This window comes from Lolium rigidum, chromosome 6 (genome assembly GCF_022539505.1).
Source record: "Lolium rigidum isolate FL_2022 chromosome 6, APGP_CSIRO_Lrig_0.1, whole genome shotgun sequence".
NCBI lineage: Eukaryota > Viridiplantae > Streptophyta > Magnoliopsida > Poales > Poaceae > Lolium > Lolium rigidum.
This window is the reverse complement of record NC_061513.1, coordinates 323,920,828-323,941,167: the sequence shown is the minus strand read 5'-3', so window position 1 is coordinate 323,941,167 and position 20,340 is coordinate 323,920,828. Positions and strand designations below refer to the sequence as shown.

Below are 20,340 nucleotides of genomic sequence, written 5' to 3'. Positions count from 1 at the left end.
TTTGTCAAGATCAACATCAAAAACACAAGTTGGCTAGATGACACAGCAGGACGTGGATTTTGCAAGGACATTATGGCGCCCGGCCTTTATCCTCCACCGTCTATTCCATCCGAGTGCATCAAGATTGGTGACTCGTTTTCTGTGAAAACATCCTTAGGCAGTGTTCAATTCCTAGCAGAGAGTACTTTCTAGTTATAAAGTTCTTCACATCTGGTGTGTGGATTCATTGTTACGATAAAGTTCTTCGCAACTTTTTATTGGATCCATTATTTTCATTCTCATGTTCTTCAGAAATTGAAGATGAAGATCTAACAGTCAAAAGGTTCGTCACAAAAAAAAGTAGTGTGTATCTATTGTTGCCATTATAAGTATCATTTATTAGACCTATGTAAAGTTCTTCATAGATCTACCATAGTCAAGAAAGTATCTATTACAAAAATCTACAAGATCCGATCTACAAAAGATCCATGAAAAAATCTACAGAAGCTCCGTAAGACCCATAAAAAAAATCTGCAAATCCGATCCAGGGGCTTCAACAAGATCTAACAAAAGTAAAAGGGGAAGAAATATAAAACGTAAAAATGAATCCTCGACGAAGTCCATCCGCCGCAGTCCAGCCGTGTTGGCTGGCGGCGGCCGTGTCTCTAGCGCAGGAGAAAGCTGCGACGAGGCGTCGGAGATCTCCAGGCCAGCACGAGGCGGACCGCACCAGATATACCGTGCGACGGGAGGCGGCGAGGTGTTGGAGATCCTCCAGCTTGAGCCCGGTCGTGGTGGAGGACGGTCGTCGCTGGAGGAGGGTGAGGAGGCGGCGAGGCGGCGGATTCTGCAACCGGGAGGGTGTAAGGGTATTTTACCCTTAACCATTATTTTGGTTAACAATGACACCAGAGCTATTGTGCGGACTAATGGTTTCTCTAAGTGTATACACAGGTTTAGTCCGCATGTGGGATTGCAAGGTGGTGTGTGACCCCCCGTTTGTTGTTCACAACAAGCGACGGTGTTTTGGCTCTTTTCTCTATTGCTTTATTCTTGAGTCATAGAAAACACCTCACTATTAAGAGGGGTGGTATCGATGAGCTCATTGTGGATGTTGCCTCATCTATACATACACATCCTACCACCATATTGATCCATCACACGTTTCGGGGAAGTTTAGTTTTTGGAGAAATCGCCGTTTGAAAAGAATCTAGCGAGTTCCGGTGCAGGTTCCGGCGGAACCGGCTCTACCACCAGAAATTTCCGATTTGCCGGAATCTTTCCGGTTTCGCCGGAAAGCGGTACTGGAAGCAATTCTGGCTATTACGGCGGGCGGTCCGAAACCGGCTCACGGTCCGGCTAACCGGTCTGCTCATTGGACTGTTCCGGCAGGAGAACCGGTGCCGATTTTGCTGCCGGTTTGGCTCACAAGACTTTTTCAAACGGCTCTTCTCCTTGGGTTATTTATACCCCTTCTTCCAGCTTGAGAGGCTTAGGTCAACCATTCATTTCACATCCTTGTGCTTTCTATCTCTCTCTCACACCATTGTTGAAACACAATAAAGCTTGGATCTCTCTTTCTACCCACCCAAAGCCAAATCCCTTTGGTAAAAAGCAACAGGAGGTCCTGATCTATGTTTCCACCAAGCCAAATCTCATTTCCCCTTGAGTTCATCGAGCAAGCTTGTTACTCTTGGGTTTGTGGAAACCCTAGGCGGCTAGGCTCGCTCGGAAGCATCCAGGTTGTGGATTTGCTCCAAGAAGAAGTTTGTGAGGGTTTGGAGATCTACCACGAGTGAGCGAGTTATTCCTTCGTGGGATAGGCTCCGGAGAATAAGGTGAGCCTTCGTGGTGTTTGGAAAGTCCTTCGTGAAATCCACACCCCTCCAAACGTGACGTACCTTCCCCTCAAGGAAGGGAACACAACGATAACATCTTCGTCTCCACGTGCCTCGGTTATTTCTATCCGATCTCTTTACTTGTGTTATTTAGTTGTGTGATAGCCTTCGTGCTTGAGTATCTTGTATCATCATATCGGTTTCCTCACCTAGTTTGCAGTAGGCTCACTTTCTATTCCGCAAAGCCTAAACTTGCAAAAGAAATCAATTTTTTTTGTAGAACCTATTCACCCCCTGTCGAGGGTGCTCCTCGGCAATGCCCTCTGTTAGGGGCTTAGGGTTGATGGAATCCTGCAAGCTGACACGAGACATCGGTACACAGACAAGCGGGGAGAGCGATTTACCCAGGTTCGGGGCCCTCGATGAGGTAAAACCCTTACGTCCTGCCTGTCTGTTCTTTGATTATGATGAAAACAGGTTACAATGGGGTGCCGAATCGTTCGGCTGTGATCTCGTCGAGATGCTAGTTGCTAGGGTAACCTAGTTCTAAGCTTCGTTGGCTAGTATTGCTAAGATTGATTGTCTCCTCGATAGCCCCTCTCCTGGCCTTTATATAGGAGGCCAGGTCTCGAGAGGCCTAATCGAGTATGACTAGGTTTACAATAGATCTATCTCTTAACTTTCCTTGCTCGGCTTCTTCCAAATCTTGTACTTCAAGTAATCTTTCGTCGCACCGTCCTAGTGGCCCATCTTGCCATCGGGTACCTTCATGGGCCTCCAGTCGGACCGCGTAGGGTAGAGCAACATTGGTTACCCGAAGGGTAATGCCCACGTCAGTAGCCCCCGAGTGTCTAGCCGAACATAGTTCGGGTAGAGACTAGAGCACGCCTTCTTCCGAAGTCCTTCTCCTTGATCATTCTTGCGTTTCTTCTATCTTCTATTTTCTATCGGGTGCGCGTCAGCGCTCCCGATGGGAGTAGCCCCCGAGTCTAGGTACGGATGCTTGCAATCCGTGCGTAGGCTCAAGTTGTCCTACTCGAACATTTTCTTCCGCCGAAGCTTTTTCCTGCAGGTCTTTGCAATCCACCCGATACATTTTCTTTATGCAAGGGATAAAGAATAACGTGCCCAACTTCTGTTGGTTAACTGCCGATGGCAAAACAACGTTACCCTACGCAGAATCAAGTCCCCGGGCATGATCCTGGAGTGCGAAAAAAGTTTTATCGGGTGCGCGTTCAGTGCTCCCGATGGGAGTAGCCCCCGAGTCTGGGCCCGTGCGTTTACGTCGGTACACAGACTCGAGTCAAGTTTTTCCTTCGAACCTTTATTCTGTCGGGTGCGCGTCAGCGCTCCCGATGGGAGTAGCCCCCGAGCCTAGGTGCGGATGCTCGCAATCCGCGCATAGGCTCAAGTCGATCACCCGATTCTTTCTTATCTCTTCGTATGCAATCATTCTCCATGACGTCATTGATGATGTTTTTCTGTCCCCTTGATTTTGACTGATAAGACACGACCTGCCAGCCCTGTTTTCGAGCGATTCCTGCTCCTCTTTACACGGTTAACGAGGCACCTCCTCGATTTCCGCAATCATTAACTGGAGAAAAGGCCCATTAACAATACGAAGCCTTCCTTAAGTTCCCCAAGAGATAAAAAATCCCTTTCATTCTCCTTCATTCATCTTCTTTGCCGTTCTTGTTCCTCTCCTGCTCACAACTGCTCGCGCCGCCACCACTGTCTTCCGATTTCTCCCAGATCTCACAATGGTGAAGAAGAAGAACCCTAGTGCCGCCGCCAGCTCCACGAGCGGCGGTGCCGCCGCCAAAACTTCCTCGATTCTTTCGAAGGAGGGCGCCCCCAGCGCTCCTCCCCCAGCTCCGGCGCCGCCGGCGCCACCGAGCTCAGCAGCCAAGCCCGGTGATTGGATAGCCTCGACCGTCACCAAGCGTGACGAGAAGAGATCCCGAAGCCTGGGATTGATCTCCTCCGATGAGGGGAATGTGATCTTTCCAGGTGCGATTTCTCGACCTAACCCTCCTGCCGGTTTTACCGTGATGTTCTTGTCGTTCTTGTACCGAGGCCTTTCGCTTCCTGTTCACGAATTCCTCCTTCATCTCCTGCGAACTTACGAAATCCAACTGTGGCAACTCACCCCCAACTCAATCCTTCACGTTGCTGTGTTCATCACCCTCTGCGAAGCATATCTGGGCGTTGAGCCTCATTTTGGTTTGTGGAAAAAGATCTTCTATGTGAAGAGATACAGCAGTAGCAATGGATCTTTTGTCACCGGAGGAGTAGGATTTGTAGCTCGTTCGGATGTCAATTACTTCAATTTCCCAATGAGAGAGTTCGTGCAAGGGTGGAGATTGAAGTGGTTCTATATCAAGGATTCCTCGTCACCCGAATCTCAGCTTCCTCGCTTTGTCGACGTCCTTGAGGCCAAGCCTAAGAATTCCTGGAAGAATGCTCTCTCTCCCGACGAAAAAGTAGCAGCCGATGAATTATTTACTAGATTCCTTCGGATCAAGGAGGCTGACGGACAAACCATGGTCGGCACCGAGGTAGCGGCAGTGTTTCTGAAACGTCGAGTCCAACCAGTCATGGCTAGGGTTCGCCCAATGTGGTTGTACTCAGGTCTAAAGGATGAGACTAGAATTAACGCTGCCGAATTGTCGGAAAAAGAACTGCTCGATGAAGTCCGTCGCCTCACTTTCTTCAGTCAAGAGGATTTGATCCCACTGACGTCTCCGTATACTCCTTTTGATGTCGATCATCCACCACCAGAGGTAGTTTCCCTCCTCAAATTCTTGTTATGCTGCTATCGACATATATTACTGTTATTCTCATCTATTTTCCCTTCGACAGACCTTCGTAACCTCCGAAGATTTACATAACTTGCCAAATGAAACTTGCGAAGGAAGAGGCTCTTCAGAACCCATTGACTCTCGTACTGTTGAGCATACAAACCCATCAAGCGAACATGATGACCCGATAGATTCTGAAACTGCCCATGCCAATCTCCCCCCATCAGCCGGTGATACTTGCGACACAGAGGGATTAGTGCGCGATGATGACGCTGATCACGGTGCCTTTGTTAATGCAGCTGCAGAGGAGACCAGGGCTCCACCTATGAAGAGATCAATCGGCGGTTTTGCCGACGAAGATGATCTCCTTGATTTGTAAGTGTTTTTCTTCTTCTTACTATTTTCAACTTCTCGATCTTTTCACATTTTTCTCATAACTTGGTCGATCAAATCTTTCTTGTAGTGACGATGCTTTTATTGAGCCTCCACCTAAGAGGGTCAGATCTGATGCTGTCTCGCCAGCCGCCGCAGCTTCCGAAGCTTCGGCTCCCAAGGCGGCTCCTGTGGCGCAAGCATCGACTGCCTCCTCTCTTTCCAAAGGGAAAGATGCTCCTGCTGCTGCCGCAGCTCCTCCCTCTGTAAGTCTTTGTTGAATCTAACAAGAATCTTTTTGGAATGTGTCTTTGCTTAACGATCTTTGTTAAACATTCCCTTTTTTCAAGGATCTACGAGGTGTGATATCCTCTTTAGAGGCCTTCGCCTCTCAATTCACCTCTCTGGAGGCGGACAAAATTCGGCTGCAGGAGGAGGCTAAGTCTTCCTCTTCAAAGTTGGACGGCGCCATCAAAAAGGCCGCCGTAGCTCGCCAGGAGGTCGACTCCCTGAAAGAAGAGCTGAACAAGCTGAAGGAGCGGCTGAAGGAGGAGGAAGCTCGGGCGGCAGAAAAGGATGAACTCCTCCGCCAGTCTGCCTTGGCCCTGCTTGGTAAGTTCCTATATCCCTTGTAGATTATTACTTTTTATGGATCTGCTTCTTCGTCAACGATTTCCTTCGACTACTTGCAGAAGCCGCCGACATCCCTGCTACTGCCTTGGATAAAATTCCGAGAAATTCCCCGGCAAATGGTGTGTCGACGGTTCTCACCGCTCACCAACTCACCCGGGAGCTTCTTGACAAGGGAAAGGGTGCTCTGACGCGGATGCATTCGATGATATTCCCCAAGGCCACGCAGGAGAAGACTCTGGGGCAGCTGATTGACTCTTTCGCGGTCGACACCAAGGAGGTCATTGAGGTATTCAAGCGTACCTCGCGTACCTATGGCGCCCTCCTTGCCTTCCAACTTATGATGGGTTACGGCTTTAAGGCTGACATCGAAGAAATGACTAAGGAGCTGCCGAAAGAGAAAGATGGGCGATCTATTGATTTAAGCGCCTTTACGGCGTCCGCCCGTACTTGTGCTCGCCAGCTCCTCGATTTAGTTTCAGGAAAAACATCGGTTGGCCCTAGCCTATCGACTCAGACTCAGGCTCCTTGACTGTTGTAACAATTTTACCCTTGGGCTAGTATAAAACATTATTCTGCTACAAGAACTTAAGTTTGTAATGAACACTATGCCGGCAATGTTGCCAGCATGTTTTTATCATAATATCTTCACTTGTGCTTCTCCTGATAGGGATTACTTATGCCGCTCCCGATGGGAGTTTTCGTTGGATGCTTAATTTGACCATATCATCCTCTTAACGCTGTTGCCTGCAGGTTTTCCCAGTGCCCTCGTTTGTTGATGACTCTTCTGACGTTCTTCCCGAAAGTGATCGGATCCAACGGATGAAGGATCGGATTACCCATATGGAGAAGGACCTGCGCAGCACTTACGCCTTGGCCGCGATTGTCAACAAGAAGAGCGAGATTGCAGCTGACGTAGAGCGGTACGCTCTTACTGAGCTGCATAAAGCTACCGAGAGCTTGAACTGTGAGTCCTTTGATCTCTTCACCTTTTGGTCGATAGCGTTTTATCTGATCCTCTTTTTTTTACTTCCTTACCAGTCATAGCTCTGAACCGTGCGGAGGAGAGCAAACGGGTTCACGAGCGTGTGAATGCCTTGATCGAGCTATCCTCAGCCGAGGAAATTTTCTGGCGGGAGCACTCGAAGAATTCGACTGTGGCGCAATTTCAGGATCGAGTTCAACAGGTCCACCACTTTTTTGACAAGTGCTACAAGGCTATGAGGGTGGTTTGGAAGACAATGTTCCCCTTGAACGCAGTTCCCCCGACTCTCCTTGCTTTGATGTCTGAATTTGGTAATGCCAAGAAGATTCGAGCCTTGGTACGTGCGCAAGTTTTTGCAGGGGCCAGATTTATGCTTGCCCTTGTACTTGCGCGTTATCCTTCGGCAGGTTTGCTGTCGATTGCCAATGCTACTGGAACCTTGGAGGAGCTGTATCCGAAGGTATTGTTGCCTGCCAACATAATTGTCGACAAACTCGAGGAGGATTCAAAGGTACCTGAGGAAAGAGGAACTCCGCAAGGATGATTTCAAGGTTTTAATATCTGATTGTAAATAGATAGTTTGGCTACTTTATCCAAGTATTTGGATTATGTAATGACGCCTTTTCATATGGTATATACATGCGTATGTACTTTTACCATGTTACTGCCGTTGGCAAGTTTCAATTTTGAGCGAATCTTAGTTGCTCGTTTTTGAATGTATGCATTTTGGTTGGTTAGCAAATCATGTGAGTGATCAGCTCGTGTTGCAGGTCTTGCTAAACCTGTTGTATGCGCAACTTTGCTTTCAACCGTTTTAAATTTCGACGAGCACTCCCGAATACTTCGGGTGTAGTGAGTCTGCCGATGAGCCCGTTGTTCCTTGATATTTCCATAAGTAAAATATCGAACGTGGGTTGTTGTTTATGTGTATTTCCAGACTTTTGCTATTTACGGCACTCGTAGAGGCATCTATAGCAGAGGAAAAGGTGAACGTCGTTCTAGCACTCGTAGAGGCTTTCTGGAGCACGATCTTCCGCCCTGTACTATGTTTGTATAGTGATGGGGCTTAGAAGTTTGTAGTTACTGCAATGCTTAACAAAGAATCGAAGCTTAAGTTCTTATTGACAAGGTAAGCACAATGCTAGAGGGCGAAAAAGGGAAAAACCCTGTTTATAATAAAGGAAAAACAAAATAAAGGCTGATAAACTGCTTAGGCAAGGAAGGGATTCTTCTCTTCTTCTGGCTTCTTCACCGCGTTAGTAGTTACCGCAGCGTTGCTGGTTTCATCAGGGGTTTGAGCGGTGGTTGCCATCGCCTTGCTATTTCCTAAGCCTTCTGTGCCGTCAACTGCCGAACCCTTTGCTGCCGAGGCTTCTGCTGCCGAAGCTTCTGCTGCCGAAGCTTTAAGGGCGAGAGCGGCTGGCTTCTTCTTGGTTTCCCTGCCATCTTTTTCTTCCTTGATCTCTCGTAAGGACAGCTTGGGCGGAGGGCCGACGATTTCTCGCTGCGGCCCGAACTTTGCAGCAATCCTCTGAAAGTCGCGATCACAATTGTCCGAGCGTGAAAAACTTCCATAGACTGTGATGTTTGTCCATTGTTCCCAGGCATTTTCAGCTTGAGGTATGCATAATGTGGCACAGCCATGAACTTGGCATACGCTGGTCTCCCGAGTATGGCGTGATACTGTGACTCCCAGTTCACCACTTCAAACTCGATTTTCTCCTTCCTGAAGTTGTCGGTTCTACCGAAGATAACATTCAGGTAGATTTTGCCAAGAGAGTGGCCCGGTGCGGTTGGAAGGATCCCGTGGAAGCAGGTGTCTGTTTCTTCCAGCATGCTCATGGTGATCCCTATACTCCTGATTGTGTCGACGAATATCAGGTTTAGCCCGCTTCCGCCATCCATAAACACTTTGCTCATCTTGAACCCCCCAATTTGTGCTTCGACTACCAGGGCGGCATGTCCTGGTTTTGGTATGGTCATCGGGTGATCTGCTCGACTGAATGTAATGCTCTGAGAAGACCACTCGACGTACTCGGGGATGTTTGCCATGATGCTTTCTGCCAAATTGATCTCTCGGGTGAGCTTCTTCATCTCCCTTTTCGGAACACCTGTCCTATGGATCATGCTCATCTGCCCACGTGGTGGTGGGAACGCCTCGTTGGGTTGATGGGGTTGAGCCTGCTGGACTTGATGCTGCGGTGGAGGTCGGGGTGGTGGTGGTAGCTGTTGCTGGCCTGACTGCTGGATGAGTTTGTGCATGTCGAGGAACTGCCGACAGTCCCTGAGCAGGTGACTTGACTTCGTTTTGCCGTCCTTGGAATCGACATACGAATGTAGGTAACAGGGGGCGTTGACCTGTTCAGCCTAGGGTAGTTCGGGAGTCCTCTGCTGTCGTGGTTTATAGTTACCACGGTTTCCAGAGCTGTTCCGGTTACCATCGTGCCTGTCGTCTCGATCGTCTTGCCGATCGGCATACCCTGCGGCTACCAGATTATTATCATCGTAATTGCGGTTTTTCCTTCTCTTGTGACGATCCCTTCGGCCACCCGAGTCGTGCTTCGGCTGGTCGTCGTCTTCATCGTCACTACGCTGCCGTGGCCTTCGTACGTTGTCCTCACCATCAGCCCAGCTGTTGGCGATTTTCATTAACTTTGTTATGGTTTTCGGCTTTTTGCGCCCGAGTTCTTCTATGTAACTTTCCCGCTGGACGCCGTCGCTGAAAGCGTCGATCGCTCTGTCGACAGATACGTCTTCGGCAGCATTCAGGAGCTTTGTGAATCTCCCGATGTATGAACGCATCGACTCCTTCTGCTTCTGCCGGCAATTCCGTAGCTCTTCAATCCCGACGGACCTCTTGTATGTTGCTTGGAAGTTGGCAACGAAGGCGTCTACTAAGTCGTCCCATGATTTGACAAAACCTTTCGGCAGCCCCCGTAGCCAGGCCCGTGCTGAATCCTTCAAGTAAAGTTGTAAGCACTGCATTGCCGCTATCTGGTTTCCTTTGTGCAGAATCACCGTCTGCAGATAGTCATCTATCCAGGATCTTGGTTCTTGCTGCCCATCGTACTTCGCAGCGTCGGTAGGGGTAGGCTTAAACTTTTTGGGCAGCATTGCTTCGCGTATCTTGTAGCTTAAACAGTCGGCTCCCCTGAGTTCACCGTCGTACTCCTGGTCTTCATCCGAAGAATCGCTATCGTCGTCCTTCCTGGTGGCGCGTCGTCGCCTTGCTTTGTCGATCCTGCTCTGGGTGATTTCATCCCGAGCATCTCTCGCATGATGTTTTGACCCGCTGCCTTGGACCATAGTCCTTTCCTTTTGCGGGACTAGGTTGTTCCCCAAAATCGCGAGACTTTCGAGGGCACCTCGGTGAGCTTGAGCCATAGATCCTTCGGGGCGCCGGTTGATGAGGTAAGCGGCGAGGTTGGCCATTGCTCCTGTAACGGTTTTCGATCGTGGCATGCCCGCGGTATCCGTGGTCATAAAGGATTTAGTCAGATTCGATGTTATCTCTCTGGCGTCATCTTCCGAAAGCCTGGACATCCTTGACCGATGCTTTCCTGCTCCCTGAGTGTTTCGGGAGGCGCTTCCTTGCGAGCCCCTTCGCTTTTCACTGGATCGGTCTGCCGCGGATAGGCGTCTTTCGAGGGTGGCTTGCTCTTTCGACAAGTGCTCCCGGTTTTTCTCTAGTATGGAGCGGTAAGCATTGAGGGTTCCAATCGGAGTCCCTGCGGGGAGCGGCGTGTTGTTGAGTACTGCTGCCCTCGCTGCTGCCCACTCCTCATCCGCGATGGTGTAATCGCTATCGCGGTTGATGGCGCTGTTCTCGAAACTCGCCCTTCTGCTGGAGCGGGGGGTATGGTCCTCGTCTCCTCTGCGCCTTGTGTTCCCCGTGTTGTTGGCGACATAGACCTGATGGTGTGCCGCCCTTCGGGTGGTTCGCTGAATGATATTGTCGATACTGTCCTCTCCCGACGAATACTGGGCGTTGCAAATGAACGGCGTGTCGCTAGATCCCAGCCCGTGCCTGGTGTCGCAGTTCAGGCAATAATACGAAGTTAGCTTCGAGATGAGGAATCGTCCGACCCTACTGACATGGAGGACACCGAGCGAGGAGTCGAGGGCACGGGGGAGCATGTCGATCCCGTCAGACCAGCCGACAGATCGAGTGATGACGATGCGCTTGAACTCGTTGATCCGGAGGCGGGGAATTCCAGCAGTCGAAGGATTCCTTCTGCGTTGACGTTGCAATGGACGCTGCCGAAGGTCATCTCCATGTTCCCTTGTAGGTCCGAAAAGTTCGAACGAGAGGAATCGCCGTGTGGAGTAAACTCGTAAGAACCGAATCGAATCGGACTTCCCAGGATTGGTGATGATGGTGTCGACGAGGTTCCTGATGAAGTTGCTGGCGAAGTTGCCGGCGAATTACCCGGCGAAGCTGCCGATGTCATGATCGGATCTGCCGATGCCCTGCCTTGTGCCAACAGGGTTCCCACAGACGGCGCCAATTGTCGAGGGTGCTCCTCGGCAATGCCCTCTGTTAGGGGCTTAGGGTTGATGGAATCCTGCAAGCTGACACGAGACATCGGTACACAGACAAGCGGGGAGAGCAATTTACCCAGGTTCGGGGCCCTCGATGAGGTAAAACCCTTACGTCCTGCCTGTCTGTTCTTTGATTATGATGAAAACAGGTTACAATGGGGTGCCGAATCGTTCGGCTGTGATCTCGTCGAGATGCTAGTTGCTAGGGTAACCTAGTTCTAAGCTTCTGTTGGCTAGTATTGCTAAGATTGATTGTCTCCTCGATAGCCCCTCTCCTGGCCTTTATATAGGAGGCCAGGTCTCGAGAGGCCTAATCGAGTATGACTAGGTTTACAATAGATCTATCTCTTAACTTTCCTTGCTCGGCTTCTTCCAAATCTTGTACTTCAAGTAATCTTTCGTCGCACCGTCCTAGTGGCCCATCTTGCTATCGGGTACCTTCATGGGCCTCCAATCGGACCGCATAGGGTAGAGCAACATTGGTTACCCGAAGGGTAATGCCCACGTCACCCCCCTAGGTTACCATCTCTATCCTTTCAGGACTCATTTGGTTGCAAGGGACGCAAAACCCAGGGAACTACTCCCCCAACGTGAATATCCCTGTGCGCTTGGGAACCCCAGGTTTCCCCTCCCGCCCGGGAGAATCAAAGTTTGCTATTTGGACAGCACATGCAGGGAACGGACGGGAACGGGAGGAAAGATGCAAAATTCGAAAATAAGCCCAAAATAGTACGTTTTTTCGCAAGAAATTTGAAGATTTAGGCATACAAATTAATACAGAAATTTCAAGAAATACTCATAATTCGAAATACACAACATATTCAACCACAACAACATAAGTATACACCAATCTTTACATCTCTAGGCAGATGTAACTAAATATCTACAAAGTCTAATAAGACAAAATATTACAGAACATCTTGTAGCATTTCTTACAAAAAGAAACATCTTGCAGAAATAATTATTACATGTCAATTATTTAAATTTCACCAAAACAAATAGCATCAATTAAACTTAAGAAGGTCACGATTTAATTGTCGGAGGTGTAGTTCAAAGCGTTTTTTTTTTCATTTACGACCTTATTTTGAATTAAACACCAGGTCGTCCCGATCCAATCCTCCCGACGGACTCCTCAGGCCAACGCACCTTCCCGCCACCTTCCCGCGCTTCTCGCGCCGGTGGGTTCCCACGCTTCTCGCGCCGGTGGAGCTCCCGCGCCTCGCACCCCTGGCTCCGGTAGATTCCTGCTTCTCGCGTCGGTGGAGTTCCTGCGCCTCGCGCTCGCGGGCGGCCTTCCTCCCTTGGCGCCAGCGATCTCACTCGCCTCGCGCTGACGGACTCCTGTGCGGGTGAAGCTCCCGCGCGTCACGCGGGCGGGCGGCCTCCCTCAGCTCGCTTCGGCGGGCCTCCCGCGCCTCGCGCCACCGCTGCTGTAACTCGCCTGGCGCCGGCGGGCCTCCAAGTGGAGCTCCCATCCTCACGCCGGCAGGCGGGCAGCTTCCCGCCCTTCACGCTGGCGACCTCTCGCGCCGCAGGGCCAGCGGCCTCCCGCACTCCGCCGCCGCTGCTAGAGCAGCCTCTCGCTGCCGATGCTAGAGCCCGCTGTCTGCCGCTGCTGGAAGTCCCCTCTCGCCTTTCACGTATTCCCACATCTTCATGGGCCAGAAAGCTAGAGCTACCAGCTACCAAAAAGCATGGAGTAGTTCAGTCAGAAATTACCTTAATCAGAGACCCCATTAATTAATGTTTGGGTTTTCCCTTAAAGCTGTACGAGATTTGCCCAATTGTTAACATTAGTATGTCAGTTAAACTGCAAACTGTAGAACACCAGTATTTCACTTCAGTTCATTTCATCTTCACCTATTGGATTGAGATGGTTTCATTTCCAGATGTGGTAGCTTCCAGGTTATGTCCAGCCGACATTGGTACTCCTGTTTGGAATAGAAAAGCAAATGCAAACATTAGTTGGTGTACTCATGTTTCCGAACAAATTAGCAAACGCAAAATTAGACTGCTACAGATTCCTAATGCCTTTTCTTGATCCTAGGATAGCAAATTCAGAATTTCATATACTGTAGGTTAGGTTAGGGTTTTCAACAGAGGACCCAGATTTTATACAGAGATCTCATAAGACATATCCTGATTAGAGAAAAGTGGAGGGTCCTTTTTGCAAAATGGTCGTGCATGAATCTCCAGCGGAACAAGACGCGTGGGATACAGTCCGGACGCCATATCATCCACTCGCCGTAAATATTGGACACATCGGGGATGCGGCTGGATGTGGAAGCCACGCCTATGCAGCCGCTCTACCGTCCAACACCGGTTTTTATAAACAAGCCATGCAAAGAACCGGCAAAAATACGTGTTGGGTCTGCCATTACATCGAGGTATTGGGATGCTCAAAATTTCACCATGTCAATTTTCTATGAACAATTTACCGGCCGTGCCATTACATCGAGGTATTGGGATGCTCAAAATTTCTCTAATACAGTAGCTCATTTGGTAGCCATCATTTCGCCCCGAAATTATGGAATTCAGTCCAGATTCCATAGCAATTATGCTTGGCTGTCATGAAATTGGAACCATCATTTCAATTGAAACTTTGAAGGAGTTGGTGTTTTATGTTAAGTCAATTCTTACTACAAATCATTTCATTTGATCAGTCCTTGTGGCACCCAAACATGATTTTTGAGCTTGGATTTCAAATAAAAAGTGAAATGATGGCATTCGTGTCCTTCCATTTTATTTCTACCAAATAAAATGAAATGAGGGTTGCCAAACAAGCGTACGAGTATTTCATATTTCGAAAAATATCATCTTCGACTACTGATCATTAAGTGAGTATTTAAATTTAAGCTCCATGTTTCATGTCTATACATTTTTATATATCTGTAATGTAAGTTCTAAATCATTCTACCGAAAAAATGTACATGCACCTACGCACGGCAACGCCAGCCATTGTGGTCTATCCCAGCGGTCCTAATCCCAACAAACCCTCTTATCTCCCGAACACTCCCTCCCAGCTGCCTCTCCTTCCTCCCTTCCCCTCCTTTCCTCTCCCGATTCCTCGGCCACCAAGCGTTGGCCGCAAAAAGTTATCCATGGCAGATCTGCTAATACGGAGTACTTCCTACCAGCAATTGTTCTGCATTATCAACATTCAGACTAGCTCAACAAAAGCCGCGGCGATATGGAAGAATCGCTGGAGCTTTCACTAGTTTGCTACGTAGCCCTCATGGTGTACTCTGCTACAAGCTTTGAGAACAGAGACGACTTATCCTCCAGCAACCTGGCCGGTGTGTCACTCTCCACGGTAACACCTTCAAAGATTGGCATGCAGTTTGTCAGACCAACAGATTTTTTCGCCAAACAAATTAATAAGACGTGATTGTGATTTTTTTTTGAAGGGATGATGGCTGACCGTTGTCAAGAAGCAAGACCATATCACTGTCGAGGACCGAGGTGATTCGATGCGCAATCGTGATGACCGTTGCCTCCGAAAAATACTCCCGTAGTGTCTTCTGGATCAAGTTGTCTGTCGCGGTATCCACTGAAGCAGTGGCTTCGTCCAGAACCAGTATCTTAGTCCTTTTCAGAATCACTCTACCAAGACAGGCAAGCTGGCGCTGACCCACACTCCAGTTCTCTCCGTTCTCTATCACTGCAAGGTAAATTCACAAAAAAATCAGTTTTCGGAAAACATGCAGTAGCATGTGCTGCAGTTTTTGAATTCTGGAAGTAAAATAATATAAAACGGAAATGCTATTTCAGCATCAGAGTTGCAACTGCATGATTCAAAAAATATATATCACATTATCACTCTATCAGACCTGGTGAGTCAAGTTTCAGCTCCTTTTTCCTGACCTCATCTCCTAGCTGACAGTTATCTAATGCCTGAAATGGAGCAAAAGATTCAGACTACAAGTTTACTAAGAGTTTTCAATTGTTGTGAAGAGAATCTGAGGACCGACAAGAAATGAAGCCTGGGAAAAAATTGAAACTACCTCCCAAATTTGATTGTCATTGTACTCTCCGAGAGGGTCAAGGTTGCTCCTTACAGTTCCCTCGAACATCGTTGGGTCTTGTGGAATGATGCTCAGTCTAGATCTCAGATCATGCAGTCCAATGGTGCAAATGTCGACACCGTCTACTAGTATCTGACCGATAGTAGGATCCACAATACGGAAAAGGGCCTGTATAAGAGTTGATTTACCACTACCTGTTCTTCCAACAATGCCAGTCTTCATGGCTCCAGGAAAAGTGACTGTAAGGCCCTTCAGAACAAATGGTAGTTGTGGAGCATATCTCACCTGCATCAAACTGAAAAGTTACAGATCTGTGTTGTCTAGAATACTTGTTATACGCGCTTGGCAAAGCACTGAAGCTTCACATGCCCATCAGACTGGATATCTTATCGATAGCTCACTCACCGTGTCAAAGATACAGAACTTCTGCAGAACAACATGGTAATACAGAATAAGTAAACAGGAGGAAAAAGGATGAGGACATTTACATGGAGGTTATGGAGCTCAATTACTCCCTCTGACGGCCAGTTATAAGGCAACTTATCTCCTGACATTGAAAGAGGGGGCTCTTCTGGAATGCTTATATATTGCAGAATTCTTTCTACAGATATAATCTTGTTCTCCAAACTGCACATGCACCAGACTACAAATGCTTGGAGTGTGTTCAAATTAAGCCCATATGTGACAGCGAGACCAGCAATTGCTGAAAGCAAGATGTAATTTAGTTACAAGCACATATAAACTCACATCATATCTACTAATACCATCTATGTAGTATAAATACTGTTCCGATCAAGTAACAACATACCTGGATCAATGAAACCAGTCGGTAGACTGATCAGAAATAACAAAGAGAACGCAAATGTAAGGCATGATAGTGTATCCAAGCGGAAGCAAAGCCACTCCCTTGCTGCAGCGTTATAGAATTTAGGTCGAGAGAAGGCATCCATTAGATGGCTATTAGTTGATACAAACATATTTTCCTTGCCAAAGCTTCTGATGGTTGCTGATCCAGTAATGGATTCTGCAAAATGCTGTATTATAGGAGCCTTGCAAACCCCAACCAGCCTTTGCAGTTCTCTGGCTGTATCAATGTAGTAGCGCTGCAAAATATATAAATACGACATGCTAATTTTGCGTTTAAAACAGCATGGAGAATAAATAGGTTAAATAAAATACCTGATACCAGAAGCAGGCCACAGTTAGAGGAACAAAAACAACAAACACCTGCCATGCAACCTGAGACATTACAGCAATAATTCCAACTAGTTGTATCATGGAAAATGCGACTGAACCCATCTGTTCAGCAATGCTGGTGTCCACTTCACTTTGATCAGCTGAAGCCTAAAAAATTTAATTCTTGTGTGAGCATGGTTGAAGCCAATAAACTAAACTTCCAAAGAAATTTGTGGAAGTTCTGACTCACTCTATTCAAGATGCGCCCACTTGGAGTGGAATCGAAGAAAGACATAGGAGCTCTGAAAACTGACATATGCATCTTGTCGAATAATAGAGTTGCAGTTTTGTATGCAGCTGTCACAAGAAACAGTGCTCGTACGAGGATGCACAGCGAGCTTGCACCAGCCAATGCGACAAAGACGTTGATCAGTGTTGACATGCTCACTGGACGCTCGACATCCTTCGACACAGGAGAGGCCCAAGCCATCCAGTAATTGCTAGCAATCTGAAGTACTTGAAAAAGTATCTGAGCTATCAACACGAATGGTACAAGAGCTCCTCCATAAGACAATGTAAGGTACTTCCAGTAGACCCAGAACCCAACCCTTCCCTTTTCCCTTTCCTCTTCCTGCACCAGCTGCCCACTTTGAACCTTGCCAAAGTCTTGTTCACCATTTTGTTTATCATTCTCCTCAGCTGATGACACTGACCTAGAAAGGCTTGCTGCACCACTAGAAGAGAGAGCCTCATTGCCTCCATTAGCAACATCAATCACGTCCAATGCTGTGAGAGCATCTTGGTGAGCACCAACCAGTTCCATTAGCTCTTCCCCTGAGCTAAGTATTTCATCATATTTGCCTGCTTGTGCTATTCTCCCACCTTTCATTACCTACATTACAATTATCTTATGAGGAAATGAAAAACATACGACAATAAATTTAGATGAAATTTGCGCAACAAATTTTTACCAGAATAAGGTCAGCTGCAGGTAGGAATTCAATCTGGTGAGTAACATAAACCACTGTTTTTGAACCCAAAGCCCCAAGTAAGCATTCCTGCAAATGGTAGAAACCTTAAGCAACATGTTATTCTAAAACTTCTAATTAAACAAAAAATGATCATATTATACCTTGAAGAGGTGGGAGCCTGTGTGAGCATCGACTGCACTGAACGGATCATCAAATAAATAGATGTCGGCATCCTGATACAAAGCTCGGGCTATCTGAATCCTTTGCTTCTGCCCGCCACTAAGATTGATGCCTCGCTCTCCAATTATTGTCTCGTCACCGAATGGTAATATCTCCAAGTCTTTCTTCAGAGAACACGACTCAAGGACCCTGTCATACTTCTCAGTGTCCATCTCCTTGCCAAACAGTATGTTGTCCTGAATTTTGCCACTCTGTATCCATGCCAACTGGCTGACATATGCCATTGTTCCACAAACCTTGACCTCTCCTGATAGCTTTGGCATCTCACCAAGAATGGAAGAGAGCAAGCTTGATTTTCCAGAGCCGACCATCCCACAGACTGCAACCCGCATGCCCTGGCGAGCTTGAAAGTTCAGGTCCATCAGCGTTGGTACTTCAGCTGAGGCGTCCCAGGAGAAGCACCCATTGCTGACCTCAACTGAGACATCGGAGTGACCACTTGGCAACCTCTGCACAGCATCCATCGGCAACTCCTCGAGACACAGGAAAGATGCTATCCTCTCAAGAGACACCTTAGTCTTAATAAACATCGAGATCATGTCGGGAAGGGTGTATATTGGTTCTTGAAGGACCCGGAACGTGGCCAATGCAGATAACACCTTCCCTGAGTCCAATGGTATCCCTAGGAGCATGCAGGCTCCGAAGGTTACCACCGCGACGAAGGTCGGGGCACCCCAGAACACGAAAGTTGTCATGGTCGACGTGTAAAGATACTTCTTGAGCCAGCTTTCCTCTGTCTTCCTCAGGTCAATGATCTTGGACAAGAACTTCATCTCCCACCCCTGCAGTTTAAGAATCCTCATGTTGCGCAGGATCTCAGATGTCGCCTTCATCCTGACATCCTTGCAATCCATCAGCTTCGTCTGGAACTTCTCCTGCATTTGCATCGGAAGCACCGTGGCAAGCATGACGATAACAGTGACACCGAGTGCCGCAAGCGAGGCAATCCCGAGGGTGGAGTACAAGATGAACAATGCAATGGATACTTGGAGCGGCACCAACCAGAAGTCGTGCATGAACCATGAGAAAAGCCCGACGCGGTCTGCATCTACACTGATGATGTTGATCATCTCGCCGCTGCTGCGGCTCTGTCTGGAGCTGCTGGACAGGGAGAGCCCTTTCTGGTACACGCTGGAGACAAGCACAGACCTTGTTCGTATCCCGGCTTGCTGTAGCCGGAAGAACCAGTGCCTTTGTGACAAGCACTCAAACACCTTAGCTGCGATGAAGGTGACAACAAGGAGCTTCCCCTTGCCAGCGTACCTCTCGTCGCCGTTGAGGTACTGTACCAGTGAGTCGATGAGGTATGGGCCAACGTAGATGGCCAGGCTGTAGATCAGAGCATAGAGCCCGGTCACCACGATGTGCCACCACACGGTGCGCACTATGGCCCGGGTGAGTTTGAACGCCGTGACCTTCTGGCCACCGGAGCCGTCGCCGGTGAGCGCGTCGAGGTTCGCCTTGAACGACGGGAGCAGGCCGGCCACGCTGTCTCCGTGGTCAAGGTCCGGGACGTCGCCGAGGTCAAGCGTCTTCCTGTGGCCGACGGCGAGCAGGGGCCACATCCAGGAAAATGTGAGGAAGCTGAGGAAGCTGGCGCCTGTAAACATGGAAGCGTCGATGGTGTCGCTGGCCGTCCTGTCCGCGCCGTTGAGGAGAGGCTCCTCTGAAACAGAGCCGCTCGCCGCCTGGCTCTTGGCCGAGAACCCGGCGACGAGCAGCACCCCGCCCGCGAAGACCGAGACAGCGTCGCGCGCCCATGATAACGCGGGCACGGGGAGTCTGTACTGGAGGCCCGTCGCCGCGTGGACGGCGACGGCCAGCACCGAGAGCAGCAGGAAGAGCGCCCACCAGAGCCTGAGCAGCGCCGGGAAACGCTCCTCCCCGCGGCTGCGGTACTCGAGCTGCAGGTACGCCGCGAGCAGCAGCCACGCCACCGCGCGGGACACGGCGTCTGCCAGGTCCGCCACCGCATCGGGCGCCCGCCACCCCCCGCTGTTGTCGAGGTACCAGGAAACCAGGGAGTACGCGGCGAGGAAGACCTCGGACGCCGCCAGAGCCGACGTGGCGCGCACCGCGAGCCGACCCCACCGGAACCCGGCGCCTCTCGCCGCCGGATCCTTCCCGCGGCGGTTGCCGGCGGCGAAGATGAGCTGGCTGGCGATGGCGAGGGCGAGTAGGAGGTGGACTGCGGCACCCACGCCGTGGAGGATGACCGGGCGCAGGAATAGGGGCAGAGGCTGCTGGTCGGCGTCACCCGCCGCCATCGCTGCCGCCAAGGGCCACGACACGGGCGCGGCCGCGGTGGGCATGGACATGGAGGCGGGTGGCTGACTGAGCATGGAGTTTAATAGTCGCCGGTGACGCGACATGGGCGTCACCGCCGCGCCCGCCATTGGTCGCTGGGTGCAAAGGTCACGATCGATGGCACGGCGGCTGCGGCTCGCTCGACTCCTTGGGGTGGAAGGCACCGCGGCCGCGACGATCAGAGCGGAATCTGACGGACGGAGAGGTAGAGGTAAGTAGGGGTTATGGTGGATCAAGATGTCTTTTACCCACGAACAAACGGTGCCGGCGTGAGATTATAGAGGTAGATTGACACGCATGAATAGTTCACAAGGACTATAATCTTACAAGTCAAATCAGGTTTTTTACATGAACAAATCAAATCATTTAAACGAGGAAAACAATTCTAAAGACTGAAACCCCAAAATGTTACAACTTCTTTGAGCATTTTTAGCGGATACCTAAGAGCATCTCTAGCCGATGACCTAAAATTTA

The 20,340-nt window shown here is 49.3% G+C and overlaps 1 protein-coding gene across 1 annotated transcript; it reads right to left on the bottom strand.

The window, feature by feature from the left end:
• Positions 1–14,277: 14,277 nt before the first annotated feature.
• On the bottom strand, positions 14,278–19,871 carry LOC124668116 (ABC transporter C family member 3-like). The gene is made up of 10 exons (XM_047205310.1): positions 17,481–19,871; positions 17,320–17,406; positions 16,599–17,240; positions 16,352–16,516; positions 15,981–16,275; positions 15,661–15,875; positions 15,152–15,457; positions 14,978–15,041; positions 14,569–14,808; positions 14,278–14,467 (listed from the first exon to the last, which is right to left on the bottom strand). Exons 1-10 carry the CDS (start codon positions 19,869–19,871, stop codon positions 14,370–14,372), a joined length of 4,503 nt encoding a protein of 1,500 aa, XP_047061266.1. The 3' UTR covers positions 14,278–14,369.
• Between the last annotated feature and the right edge of the window lie 469 nt (positions 19,872–20,340).